The sequence below is a fragment of the Somniosus microcephalus genome, chromosome 30 (genome assembly GCF_052327205.1).
Source record: "Somniosus microcephalus isolate GS21.2 chromosome 30, FLI_Smic_1.0, whole genome shotgun sequence".
NCBI lineage: Eukaryota > Metazoa > Chordata > Chondrichthyes > Squaliformes > Somniosidae > Somniosus > Somniosus microcephalus.
In genome coordinates, this window is record NC_141016.1 from 41,600,172 (window position 1) to 41,615,069 (window position 14,898).

Below are 14,898 nucleotides of genomic sequence, written 5' to 3' on the forward strand. Positions count from 1 at the left end.
ACCAGTACCCATCACTAAGGAGTGCAGACAGGTTTATTATAGATATGCTAGCAACGTCCTTTCATGCTTGCTGACTTTATTGGTAACCTTGCCAATTCTACATTATTTTAGCTTTCAATATTTTGGACCCACCAAAATGGCAATATTCTCTGGCACAGGGCAGTCGATGCCTGCTCCCTTACCTCTCCCTATTCTGTTCTCTAACTTGCCAAAATGTGTGCGAAGATAGATCTAGGTGACATGACTCAATCAATCTTTCTTTTTCCCTCCCTGTGGGAAACACCTGGCCTGTATTTGGCAACTCTTCTCAGTCACCAAGCCAAGATATTGAACTGGATGATTGTAGACAGTGTAATAAGGTTCCTTTATATATTCCAGACTGAGTGAGTTCTGTACTGCTCCAATTTCCTATATTTCAGCAAGGCTCAGTACTACTTCTAACTGCTTGTGCTCAATCACTATAAGTTAATAACCTATTTAGCTACTAGACAATACAAAATGATCCCAGAACACAACATTTTCTATTCCATGCAGTATACAAATATATCAATATTGTTGCAAGCATGGATTGGTCTCTTCAGCTCTGTGGTGCAACACGTTTGTGAACCAACCCACAGCAAAACCCTCTAACTCTTACTTAGCAGGGACTTCCTGCTGTAAGGGACATCGAGTGTACAATGTATTGGCCTTGGAGGGGGTGCAGTGCAGAATCGCCACAATTATACCCGGGCTAAAAGGATAAAGTATAAGGACAGGGTGCATCGAATAGACTTATATTGGCTTGAGTTTTAACGATTAAGGGGTGATCTAATTGAGGTGTTTAGGGTGATTAAAGGATTTGATAGGGTAGAGAGAGAGAAACAATTTTCTCTGATGGGGGAGTCCAGAGCAAGGAGGCATAATCTTAAAATTAGAGCCAAGCTGTTCAGGGGTGATGTCAGGAAGCACTTCTTGACACAAAGGGGAGTGGAAATCGATGAAAATTTCAAAACTGTGAGTGATAGATTTTGTTAGGCAAGGTATTAAGGGGTATGGAACTAAGGCAGGTAAATGGAGTTAAGATACAAATCAGCCATGATCTAATTGATTAGCGGAACAGGCATGAGGGGCTGAATGGTCTACTCCTGGTCCTCTGTTCCTGACTATGTGCAGGTATACTCCAGTGCCATGCAAATAATGGGAATATATCATCCGATGTATTTTTCATCATTTGTGCCATAGCAATGCCTAGAACTAGGAGCAGCTTTGACGGCAGTGTATTTAAAAATTAAAGGGGTGCCTTAGCCTGTGCAAACAATCGCATAGGCTAAAGCACTTTTTTGGAAAATGTTTTAATTTTTTTAACTTCTGGGCCAGTGGGAGAGGGGGCACAGAACTCCTGTCCTGACCAAGGTGCAGTGGAATTCTGTTAAAGTGGAAAATTGCAGCCCTATTAAACTATATTATTATATATATCCACTGCCATCAAAATTAATTTTAATAAATTCTACTTTTGTGATTACATGCATTGTTTTTGTTAAGGAACTGCACGGCCTGACTGCGGGGATCTGTTTGTAGTGTCTGTGTTCACGGGTCAGTCCAGATCCGGGTCTTTCTGGCAGTCAATCAGTATCATGATGCAAGACCTGAAAGCGCCTACTGCCAATGCTGGGAGTTTCCAGGCTTGCAGCCTCTGATAGAAATCATGTCTTTACATAAATTTACCCTGCACCTGTAAACCGCCAGATGAAATATTCTCCAATACCAATCCAACAATCTATCAGCAAGTTTAATCTGCTCTAATTTTGGGGCCAGTACACAACTGCAAAATTGATTTCTATGATAAATCAAAAAACAGAAACATGGGATTCAGTGTTTGATCTATGAACAGCACAGCCTGATAATCAGTGACTAATGCTGAAAATTCACCTTTTACATAACCAAGGTGCTTCACATAGAGAATGAACCAGGTAGGAAAATTAGGAGAGCTAACCAAAAGGATGGTCAAAAAATAGGTTTTGAGGAGGTTTTTAATGGTAGGGAGAGAAGTAGCATGGTGGGAGGGGTTCAGAAGGACATTAGAGAGTAGAACCGCGACAGCTGAAAGCTGTTTCTAATTGAGGAAAACCAGGAACAAGAAATGTCAGGATGTCAGAGTTGGAGGACCATGGGGTGCAGGACTTGGGGCCGGTTAAGGTTGCAGAGGTAGGCAGAAGTGAGGCCCTGAAGAGATTTGTAAATTATGGCTAGGATTTTGAATTCTGTATGTTGAGAGCCAGTGGAGGTTAGCAGGGACATGGGTGATGAGCAAGCCAGCTTATTGCATGACAGCAGCAGCGGAGTTTTGGACAAGTTGAAATTTGTGTGGGGTGGAGCTCAGAAGGCCAGTGAGAAGGGCATTTGTGAAATTGAATCTTGAGGTGGGGTGAGGTAGGACCAAAGGCGGAAGTATGTGGGCTTGGTGATGAATACGAGGTTTGAAGCTTGGTGTCAGGACAGGATACCATGGTTCCACATCATTTAATTGAACCTGAGTGAGTGGCCAGAGAGGAGAATGTAGTCAGGAGGAATGGTATGGAGTTTTAGGTGGGAGCCAAATAAGAGGGCTTCAGTTTTCTCAGTGTTCAGTTGGAAAAAGTTCTCGCTCATCTGCGACTTGATTTCAGATAGGCAGTCTGACAACACAGAGATGGTTGTGGAATCAAGATGGTGGTAGAGAGGTAGAATTGGGTGTCAGCAGCATACATATGAAAATTGACTTTATGTCTATGAATAATATCTCCAAAGGGCAGCATGCAAATGAGGGGCCAAGGATGGAACCTTGGGTAGTATGGAATACAGTCAAGTGATGTTGTCGCCCATCACTAGCAAAGCTCCTCTAAGTCCTCTCGTGACTGGGGAGTCTGGGCCTAATGTGCACATAGCCCAGCCAAGTCAGTCTCACTTTGGAAACCCCACTAAATGCAAAGAGGTTACCCCCAACCTAGAAACCCCACTCACACTGTTAGCGAATATAGGATAAGGTGAAACATTGAATGGGAAAATGTTCATGTGGGCCTCATTTTTGTGAGTTTCCAATCTGCTGCAAAATTTAAAATATCATTAAACTAGTCACGTGATGTAATTTCAAGGCTCAGAGGTGGTTAGATGTGAATGTTTTGTTATACTCGCTTTCATAAAAATGTAATGGCACAAATTAACTGCACTACGAGCACAACGTCACAGGAAATACAGCAATTTGTTGTAATTTTTAGAGAATACAATATCCTATGTTGGCTATCTCTGTGATTTAAAGATGTTGCCTTTACTTACCCAGCGTGTGTGCAGGACTGAGTCTCGTCCCAGAATGGTCTTCAAGAGGTAGATGAAATGGTTGTTGCACTTTGGTTCTTATAATTCTGACAACAAAGCAAAAAATAATTATTTTTAGCTCTCCTTATTAAGCTGCTGTTCCTTATTCTGTTGCTCTCTTTTCTTTCCTCTTAGTTTTCTCCACTTTGGTCACGCATTCTCTTGCAGTTAAGCCAGCAAGGCACATGAACAGATGTCTCCCCACTCCTCATCAATCCTGCTCTATTAGCAGCAAAAAGGACTGCTGCTGTGTAGCAGCTGGAATACTTCACCTCCATGTGGACTGCAAACAGCACTGGCTCTCACCTGAGACAAGCCAATCACCATAACAGGGACCAGTGGGACCAAACTTCTAACCTCATCGGAACCAAGTTTTGGACCATTTCAGGCACTGGGTTTGGAGGCTGCCTCCGCCTCACACTGCACGGGGGCTGCAACACATTCATCTACTTTCTGATCCTGCAGGGAGTTAGAACAAGAGGGAGCAAAAAGCCTGGCAGTGAGCAGTGGAAATGCTCCCCCCACAACCTGACAACCATTCTGCAGTGTAGTTATTCCTGGTGTTGGGCTGACTAAAGCTACACTTGTTGCCCTATCAGTGGAATGTCACAAAACAGCCTTTTTGGAAATTTAGACTTTTTAGCAGATTTCTCATGAACATTAAACTTTTAAAACATAATACAACCATAATAGATATATTTCTGATACCATCGCTTTCCAATTTTCTCCTCTCCATTCCTGAAGGACTCTTGCTGGGGTATGAGTTCCATGGGCACTGACAGTACCTTGCCCAAGGAGCCATTCTTGCTGTGTGAGTCTAGGCAGTGAGTGTCAGCAGCCTACTTGACACAACCAAGCCCAATTCAGTCCAGACACACATTTTTAGCAGGGGCCACTGGATAGTGATCAGAAGCAAAAGCCTTGGTAATTTTGCAGTGTAGAGGGGGCTTTATTCTGTATCTAACCCCCGCTGCATCAGACCTAGGAGTGTTTGGTGGGACAGTGTAGAGGGAGAACATAAGAACATAAGAAACAGGAGCAGGAGTAGGCCAATTGGCCCCTCGAGCCTGCTCCACCATTCAATAAGATCATGGCTGATCCAGTCTTGGCCTCTTTCCCGCTCTCTCCCCACACCCCTTGACACCCCTGTAGTTCAAATGTCTGTCAATCTCCGCCTTGAATATATTCACTGACTCCGCCTCCACAGCTCTCTGGGGTAGAGAATTCCAAAGATTCACGACCCTCAGAGAGAAGAAATTCCTCCTCATCTCCGTCTTAAATGGGCGATCCCTTATTCTGAAACTATGCCCCCTAGTTCTAGATACCCCCACTAGGGGAAACATTCTCTCAGCATCTACCCTGTCAATCCCCCTCAGAATCTTATATGTTTCAATAAAATCACCTCTCATTCTTCTAAACTTCAATGAGTATCGGCCCAACCTGCTCAACCTTTCATCATACGTCAACCCCTTCATCCCAGGAATCAACCTAGTGAACCTTCTCTGCACTGCCTCCAATGCAAGTATATCCCTCCTTAAATATGGAAACCAAAACTGTACGCAGTACTCCAGGTGCGGTCTCGCCAGCGCCCTGTAAAGTTGCTTCAAAACTTCCCTACTTTTATACTCCATACCCCTTGCAATAAAGGCCAACATTCCATTAGCCTTCCTAATTAATTGCTGTACCTGCATGCTAACGTTTTGTGTTTCATGTACTCGGACCCCCCGATCCCTCTGTACCGCAGCATTTTATAGTCTCACTCCATTTAAATAATAATTTGCTTTTTCATTCTTCCTTCCAAAGTGGATAACCTCACATTTTCCCACATTATACTCCATCTGCCAAATTTTTGCCCACTCACTTAACCTAGCTACAGTATATCCCTTTGCCGACTCTTTGGGCAGGATTTTCATTCAGTAGTCAGGAAGGAGGTGGGACTACAACTTTCGGGGTTGTAATCCCGCCTCCATCGAGATGCGGCCAATCCACACGATTTTAACTTGATTGACCTTGTTGAGCCCGCTGGGCGGGCTCAGCAGGCCAATTAAGGGCCACCCGGCAACAGGTGACGTCACAGACTGAAATTTCATCTGTCAAGACGTTTTGACAGATGAAATATCAGTGTTTCACAGCTGTTTGAAGCTGTCAAACACTGACAGTCTTACTTCTAACCTGAGTCCTTCTCCACAGACTCAGTTAGAAATCTCTCCTGCACAGAAAGCTGCAGGCTGTCACTTTTGACAGATCGCAGCCATTCTGCTTTCTGTGCTGGTGAGATGAGAGACTCCCCAAACCTAAAGGAAGGAAGGCTGAAAAGGTAAGAAAATGTATGTAAAACTTATTTAATCACTTTAGACACACCAAACACACTTACCTTTGCACTCATGCACACATCACTCCACCTGAACACCGACATCTCGACCCCTTCAACCCGACGGCCCGACTCCTCCAACTTGGCGTGGTTTGGAGCTGTCGGGAGTCCCACAGTTCAAGCTTAAAAATAGGGATTAGGCTAAAAACTGCCTGTTAACTACCTGTTAACAGGCAGTTAATTGGCACTAATCCCTTCCCGCCTCGGGTAGGCGGGTCCCAGTGCGGGGCAGGTACCTGTCTCCTTTGAAACTGGCATGGAGGCGAGATGGGGTCGGGACCCCCGATTTTGGGAATTTAACCACCCGCACGCCTCCAAACCCAACTCCACGACACACTGAAAATCGAGCCCTTTGTGTCCTCCTCACAACTTGCTAACCCACCTATCATCAGCAAATTTGACTACAGTACACTCGGTCCCTTCATCCAAGTCATTAATATAAGATTGTAAATAGTTGAGGCCCCAGCACTGATCCCTGTGGCACCCCACTAGTTACTGATTGCCAACCGGAAAATGACCCATTTATCCCGACTCTCTGTATTCTGTTAGTTAGCCAATCCCCTATCCATGCTAATATATTACCCCCAACCCCGTGTGCTCTTATCTTGTGCAGTAAGCTTTTATGTGGCACCTTATCGAATGCCTCCTGGAAATCCAAATACACTACATCTACTGGTTCCCCTTTATCCACCCTGTTTGTTACATCCTCAAAGAACTCTAACAAATTTGTCAAGCATGATTTCCCTTTCATAAAACCATGTTGACTGCTTGATTGTCTTATGATTTTCTAAATGGCCTATTACCTCCTTAATAATGGATTCCACCATTTTCCCAATGACAGATGTTAGGCTAACTGGCCTATAGTTTCCTGCTTTCTGTCTCCCTCCTTTCTTGAATGGTGGCGTTACATTTGCGGTTTTCCAATCTGCTGGGACCTCTCCAGAATCTAGGGAATTTTGGCTTCCACTATCTCTGCAGCCACTTCTTTTAAGACCCTAGGATGCAGGCCATCAGGTCCAGAGGACTTGTCGGCCTTTAGCCCCATTAGTTTGCCTAGTACTTTTTCTCTAGTGATAGAGATTGTTTTAAGTTCCTCCCTCCCTTTAGCCCCTTGATTGTCTATTATTATTGGGATGTTGTAGTGTCTTCTACCGTGAAGACCGATCCAAAATAATTGTTTAGAGTCTCTGCCATTTCTCTATTTCCCATTATTAATTCCCCAGTCTCACCCTCTAAGGGACCAATGTTTACTTTAGCTACTCTCTTCCTTTTTATATACCTGTAGAAGCTCTTACTGTCTGTTTTTATATTATTTGCTAGTTTACTCTCATACTCTATCTTCTCCCTCTTTATAATTTTTTTTAGTCATCCTTTGCTGGTTTCTAAAAAATCTCCCAATCCTCTGGCCTACCACTAATCTTGGCAACATTGTATGCCTTTTCTTTCAATTTGATACCATCCTTAACTTCCTTAGTTAGCCATGGATGGTGCATCCTTCTCATAGAGCTTTACTCTGTATCTAACCCGTGCTGTACCTGCCCTGGGAGTGTTTGATGGGACAGTGTAGAAGGAGCTTTACTCTGTATCTAACCCGTGCTGTACCTGCCCTGGGAATGTTTGATGGGACAGTGTAGAGGGAGCTTTACTCTGTATCTAACCCATGCTGTACCTGCCCTGGGAGTGTTTGATGGGACAGTGTAGAGGGAGCTTTACTCTGTATCTAACCCGTGCTGTACCTGCCCTGGGAGTGTTTGATGGGACAGTGTAGAGGGAGCTTTACTCTGTATCTAACCCGTGCTGTACCTGCCCTGGGAGTGTTTGATGGGACAGTGTAGAGGGAGCTTTACTCTGTATCTAACCCGTGCTGTACCTGCCCTGGGAGTGTTTGATGGACAGTGTAGAGGGAGCTTTACTCTGTATCTAACCCGTGCTGTACCTGCCCTGGGAGTGTTTGATGGGACAGTGTAGAGGGAGCTTTACTCTGTATCTAACCCGTGCTGTACCTGCCCTGGGAGTGTTTGATGGGACAGTGTAGAGGGAGCTATACTCTGTATCAAACCCTGTGCTGTACCTGCCCTGGGTGTGTTTGATGGGACAGTGTAGAGGGAGCTTTACTCTGTATCTAACCCGTGCTGTACCTGCCCTGGGAGTGTTTGATGGGACAGTGTAGAGGGAGCTTTACTCTGTATCTAACCCGTGCTGTACCTGCCCTGGGAGTGTTTGATGGGACAGTGTAGAGGGAGCTTTACTATGTATCTAACCCGTGCTGTACCTGCCCTGGGAGTGTTTGATGGGACAGTGTAGAGGGAGCTATACTCTGTATCAAACCCTGTGCTGTACCTGCCCTGGGTGTGTTTGATGGGACAGTGTAGAGGGAGCTTTACTCTGTATCTAACCCGTGCTGTACCTGCCCTGGGAGTGTTTGATGGGACAGTGTAGAGGGAGCTTTACTCTGTATCTAACCCGTGCTGTACCTGCCCTGGGAATGTTTGATGAGACAGTGTAGAGGGAGCTTTACTCTGTATCTAACCCGTGCTGTATCTGCCCTGGGAGTGTTTGATGGGATAGTGTAGAGGGAGCTTTACTCTGTATCTAACCCGTGCTGTATCTGCCCTGGGAGTGTTTGATGGGATAGTGTAGAGGGAGCTTTACTCTGTATCTAACCCCGTGCTGTACCTGCCCTGGGAGTGTTTGATGAGACAGTGTAGAGGGAGCTTTACTCTGTATCTAACCCGTGCTGTATCTGCCCTGGGAGTGTTTGATGGGATAGTGTAGAGGGAGCTTTACTCTGTATCTAACCCGTGCTGTACCTGCCCTGGGAGTGTTTGATGGGATAGTGTAGAGGGAGCTTTACTCTGTATCTAACCCGTGCTGTACCTGCCCTGGGAGTGTTTGATGGGATAGTGTAGAGGGAGCTTTACTCTGCGTCAGATTCCTGCTGTATCTGACCTGGGAGTGATTGATACTGATACTGACACTGAGTCTCTCAAGTGGAACGTGTTCCATTCCCCAGCTCTAACACCCCTCGCCTTTCTAAGCACAAACTTCGCAGAAAAAAGAGATGATGTGCTGGGCCTGGATCCAGCAGCCTGCAGCTCTTACCTGTTAATGGAGCTGACACTGGGCACCGTGTCATTATTACATACTCCCTCCGCAAGCAGCCGGTCCCGGATTTCCCATGCGAACATCGTAGGGTTCTGCCGCTTGTATTCTGCTATCTTCTCCACCACTGTTGGCGTAGCAACCTTTGGCTTAGAGCCCCCGATGACCCCTGGCATAATGCTGCCTGTTTCATAGTACCTGTGACACATTTCAGAGTACAGTGTCAAAGGATGAAACAGCTCAGCCTGTGGCTGGACCTTGTAGCTGCAAACATTTCCTTCAGTTTTGGTTGACTATTCTTTATTCAGGAAAGGGTTGCCAGCCCTCTGCTATGTCCCACAGCTCCCAAAAAAGCTGACATACCTGCAGCTTTCAGAAGTCAACAGATCCACATTGTTTCCTGTTATTGTATAGCAATGGTACTCAAACAATGGGGGCATTTGCAGCCTGCCTCCCCTTCACCTGTGGCCCTCATACTACATGTGTCTATGGGCCTCCACTCACAGTGTGGTATGATGTGTGATGCTGACTGAGCTGCGATTCAATGCAGTTCCTTTTTCTTGCTGTCAGCAAAACAGGGCAAGGGAATGTGATTAGAAGGCAGGTTATTCCAGCTTCTACACAGTAACTGAAGGAGCAGATTTAATAGAACAATTGGTCTTTTCGTTTTTCACATCTTGTGAGGTAGTACCTGGTTTCTACTTGCCAAGTGACATAATTGAAAGAAGGAGGTGACCGTGTGGGGAAGCTGCAGGCACAAAGCTGCGTCCCATCACTCTGTCAAATTATTCCTGAGAATTACTCTCAAGCAAGACATCATTGGAATATGGCCTTCGACAAGACTACAGTGAGCAATACTCCTGTACAGCTGGTATTTGATACTCACTCCAACGATTAAAGGTCAATTCATACTATGGATTCAGTTCCACATCTTTAGAATGCTTAGATATTCTGAGGTCTACATGGAGGATAAATAAACCTGAGCTTAGGAGCAAGGAGTTACAGAAAAACGGGGTAGAGTTCCACACGCACCCTCCAGTCACCTCACCTAAGTGTCCATTATTCATGAAATAGTGATTATAGGCAGCAAATTTGACAACGGAAGCATCAGAGCCAAGCCCATTGTGTCCTCACCCAACTATCCAGTAGCCCCTGCCAGAGGTTCTGGTTAGCTATCTGGAGTGAGAATTCTGGCTGATTTCACCCCAAGAGTGTTGGGGCCAATTGTAGCATTCCTACTGCTGACCCCACCTGAGATCAGCTAGCTCAGCAGAGACCGGGATTCAAACCTGGGACAACAACAACTTGTATTTATATAGCACCTTTAATGTAGTAAAATGTCCCAAGGCGCTTCACAGGAGTATCATAAGACAAAAAATGTGACACCGAGCCACATAAGGAGAAATTAGGGCAGATGGTCGGTTTTAAGGAGCGTCTTAAAGGAGGAAAGAGAAGTAGCAAGGTGGAGAGGTTTAGGTAGGGAATTCCAGAGCTTAGGGCCGAGGCAACAGAAGACATGGCCACCAATGGTCGAGCGATTATAATCAGGGATGCTCAAGAGGGCAGAATTAGAGGAGCGCAGATATCGCAGGGGTTTGTGGGGCTGGAGGAGATTACAGAGATAGGGAGGGGCAAGGCCATGGAGGGATTTGAAAACAAGGATGAGAATTTTGAAATCAAGGCGTTGCTTAACCAGGAGCCAATGTAGGCCAGCGAGCACATGGGTGTTGGGTGAACGGAGGACACGGGCAGCCGAGTTTTGGATGACCTCAAGTTTACGCAGGGTAGAACGTGGGAGGCCAGCCAGGAGTGCGTTGGAATAGTCAAGTCTAGAGGTAACAAAGGCATGGATGAGGGTTTCAGCAGCAGATGAGCTGAGGCAAGGGCGGAGACGGGCGATGTTACGGAGGTGGAAATAGGCAGTCTTAGTTATCGGAAGCTCATTTCAGGGTCAAATATGACACCAAAGTTCCGAACAGTGTGGTTCAGCCTCAGGCAGATGTTCGGGAGAGGGATGGAGTCAGTGGCTAGGGAACGGAGTTTGTGGCAGGGACCGAAAACAATGGCTTTGGTCTTCCCAATATTTAATGGGAGAACATTTCTGCTCATCCAGACTGGATGTCTGACAAGCAGTCTGACAATTTAGAGACCGTGGGGAGGTCGAGAGAAGTGGTTTAAAGAGGAAATAGTTCAGGTACAGTCGAGGTACATTCCCACGAGGGAGAAAGGCAGGGCAACTAAAATCCGAGCTCCCCGAATGACGAAAGAGTTCGAGAATATGATGAAGCAGAAGAAGAGCATGTATGACAGATGTCAGGTTGCAAATACATCTGAGAATCAGGCTGTATATAGAAAGGTCAGAGGAGAAGTGAAAAAGAAAATATTTTGGCCCAGAACTTCGGGTCCCCACGGGTGAGTACGCATGGGGTACTCACCCGTAAGCCCAATGGAAGTGCCGGTTTCCTGCATGCACTGTGCATGCGCGGGAAACCGGCACTTCCGTTCCCCTGAAAGAAGGGGTTCAGAGGTCGAACGCGTGCGCAGGAGAGGCAGCGCGTGCGCATCGAACTTACGTTTTTTTTACAGGTTTTCCCGGGAGGGTAAGTCTCCAGAAGTTACACAGGCGTAAGGCCTGCTTTTTACAAGGTAAGTGGTGAATTCATTAAAATTATAACATTTTTTCCACAGGTTTATTATTTTTAAATACTTTAAAGAAAGGTAAGTTTATTTTTAGCCCCGTTAGAAAATAAAATTATTTTTTTCAAAAATTTAAATTATTGTTTAAAATAGTTATTTCATGTAATTTATAGTTTATTTTAAAAATGTGATTTAAAAAAAAAATTATTTGAAGATTTAGTGATGTTTTGGGGCCTGTAGTATTTCTAAGTTTTGACAGCTCTTCCTGTCAAACTTATGAATGGGTATTTCCCTGCTTCGATTGGCTCCCCATGACCCACGTGATCCCAGGAGACGCATCGAACTAACTGCGCCCCTGGGATATGCAAGCACTGCGCGCTGGCAGTTGGAGGAGGCCCAGGATCGGAATTCCACGGGGGCCCACAGCTCAACGGCTGGCGCGCAAGGTAAGTGCAGGTCGGGGGCTTACACCCGCGGGAAGCCCCCGACCCGAATTTCTGGGCCATTAGGGACAAAGAGAGGATATGAGAATAGAATGGCAGCCAATATAAAAGGTAATTCAAAAGTCTTCTATAGGCATATAAATAGTAAAAGGGAAGTAAGAGGAGGGGTGGGGCCAATTAGGGACCAAAAAGGAGACCTATTCATGGAGGCAGAGGATATAACTGAGGTATTAAATGAGTCCTTTGCATCTGTCTTCACCAAGGAAGAGCATGCTGCCATCAACATAATGAAGGAGGAGGTAGTAGAGACACTTGATAGGATAAAAATTGATAAAGAAGAGGTATTAGAAAGACCAGCTGTACCTAAAAGTAGATACATCGCCAGGAGCGGATGGGATGCATCCTAGGATGCTGAGGGAATTGAGGGCGGAAATCGCGGAGGTACTGGCCATAATATTCCAATCCTCCATAGATACGGGGATGGTGCCAGAGGACTGGAGAATTGTAAATGTTACACCACTGTTCAAAAAAGGGTGTAAAGATAAACCCAGCAACTACAGGCCAGTCAGTTTAAACTCGGTAGTGGGGAAGCCTTTAGAAACAGTAATCAGGGACAAAATCAACAGTCACTTGGATAGGGGTGGATTAATTTGTTAAAGGCAAATCGTGTTTAACCAACATGATCGAGTTTTTTGATGAGGTAACAGAGAGGGTTGATGAAGTTAATGCGGTTGACGTAGTGTACATGGATTTCCAAAAGGCGTTCGATAAAGTGTCACATAGGTTTGCCAGCAAAATTGAAGCCCATGGAATAAAACAGACAGTGGCAGCCTGGATACGAAATTGGCTAAGTGACAGGAAAATGAGAGTAGTGGTGAATGGTTGTTTTTCGGACTGGAGGAAGGTATACAGTGGTGTTCCCCAGGGGTCGGTTCTAGGACCACTGCTTTTCTTGATATATATTAATGACTTGGACATGGGTGTACAGGGCACAATTTCAAAATTTGTGGATGGCATAAAACTTGTAAGTATAGTGAACAGTGAGGAGGAGCGTAATAGACTTCAGGAAGACATAGAAATGGGCGGACACGTGGCAGATGAAATTTAATGCAAGAAAGTGTAAAGTGATGCATTTTGGTAGAAAGAATGAGGAGAGGACATATAAACTAAATGGTACAATTCTAAAGTGGGTGCACGAACAGAGAGACCTGGGGGTATGTGTGCATAACATAGAAGATAGAAGCAGGAGTAGGCCATTCGGCCCCTCGAGCCTGCTCCGCCATTCAATGCGATCATGGCTGATCATCCAAATTCAGTACCCAGTCCTGCTTTCTCCCCATACCCCTTGATCCCTTTAGCCTTAAGAATAGAAACATAGAAGGTGGCAGGGCAGGTTGAAAAAGCAGTTAAAAAGGCTTACGTGATCCTGGGTTTCATAAATGGAGGTATTGGGGTAGATTTTCATAAAGCTGTTGGAAAGGAGGCGGGACTACAACTTTCGGGTTTTAGGCCCGCCTACATCGACGTTCGGCCAATCCACGCGATTTTCCCTTGATTGACCTTGTTGAGCCCGCCCAGCCCAGCGGGCTCAGCAGGCCAATTAAGGGCCACCCGGCAACAGGTGACGTCACAGACTGAAATTTCATCTGTCAAGAGGTCTTGACAGATGAAATATCAGTGTTTCACAGCTGTTTGAAGCTGTCAAACACTGACAGTCTGACTTCTAACCTGAGTCCTTCTACACAGACTGAGTTAGAAGTCTCACCGGCAATGTAAGCTGAAGGCTGTCACTTTTGACAGCTCGCAGCCATTTTGCTTTCAGTGCCGGCTGAGTGATGGACTCCCGAAACCTAGAGGAAGAAAGGCTGTAAAGGTAAGTACAGGTAATTTAAACTTCTTTAGACACACCAAACACACTTACCTTTGCAGTCATGCACCCATCACTCACCTGAACACCGACATCGCGACCCCTCCAAGTCCTTCAACCCAACGGCCCGCCTGCTCCAACCTGGCGTGGTTTGGAGCCGTCGGGAATCCCACACGACACCCCTCAAAATAGGGATTAGGCTAAAAACTGCCTGTTAACTACCTGTTAACAGGCAGTTGATTGGCACTAATCCCTTCCCGCCTCGGGTCGGCGGGTCCCAGTGCGGGGCGGGTATCCGCCTCCCCTGAAACTTACGTGGAGGCGGGTTTTGGGCGGGATGGTGGCGGGACCCCCGATTTCGGGATTTCCCCCACACGCCTGAAACCCCGCCTGACGGCTCCAGGAAAATCGACCCCATAGAGTACAAAAGTGTGGAAATTATAATGAACCTGTATAAAACACTGGTTTGGCCCCAACTGGAGTACTGTGTCCAATTCTGGGCACCGCACCTTCGGAAGAATGTGAAGGCCTTAGAGAGGGTGCAGAAAAGATTTACGAGAATGATTCCAGGAATGAGGGACTTCAGTTACGTTGATAGACTGGAGAAGCTGGGGTTGTTCTACTTGGAGCTGAGAAGATTGAGAGGAAATTTGATAGAGGTGTTCAAATTCATGAGGGGTCTAGACTGTTTATATTGGCAGAGGGTCGCAAACCAGAGGACACAAATTTAAGGTGATTGGCAAAAGAACCAAAGGCAATGTAAGAAAAATCTTTTTTACACAGCAAGTGGTTAAGATCTGGAATGCACTGCCTGAAAGAGCGGTGGAGGCAGACTCAATTTTATCTTTCAAAAAGGGAATTGGATAAGTATCTGAAGGAAAAAAAATTGCAGGGCTACAGGGAAAGGGCGGGGCAGTGGGACTAGCTGAGAGTCGGCACAGACTTGACGGGCCAAATGGCCTTCCGTGCTGTAACTATTCTATGATTCTATGGTGGTGAGATAGAGCTGGGTGTCGTCAGTGTGCATGTGGAAACTGACGCTGTATTTTCAGATGATGTCGCCTAGGGGCAGCATGTAAATGCGAAATAGGAAGGGGCCAAGAATAAATCCTTGGTACCAGAGGTAACGATGCGGGAGCGGGAAGAGA

At 45.8% G+C, this 14,898-nt stretch overlaps 1 protein-coding gene across 2 annotated transcripts in view; it reads right to left on the reverse strand.

The window, feature by feature from the left end:
* pax8 (paired box 8) overlaps positions 1-14,898 on the reverse strand; it is an 86,659-nt gene that overhangs the window by 38,225 nt on the left and 33,536 nt on the right. For both annotated transcript variants that reach the window (XM_085971368.1, XM_085971369.1), the window contains exons 4-5: positions 8,804-9,001; positions 3,292-3,377 (exon numbers count right to left, since the gene is read on the reverse strand). In XM_085971368.1, the coding sequence (XP_085827494.1) occupies positions 3,292-3,377; positions 8,804-9,001 (284 nt within the window). The remainder of the gene's footprint in view (positions 1-3,291; positions 3,378-8,803; positions 9,002-14,898) is intronic.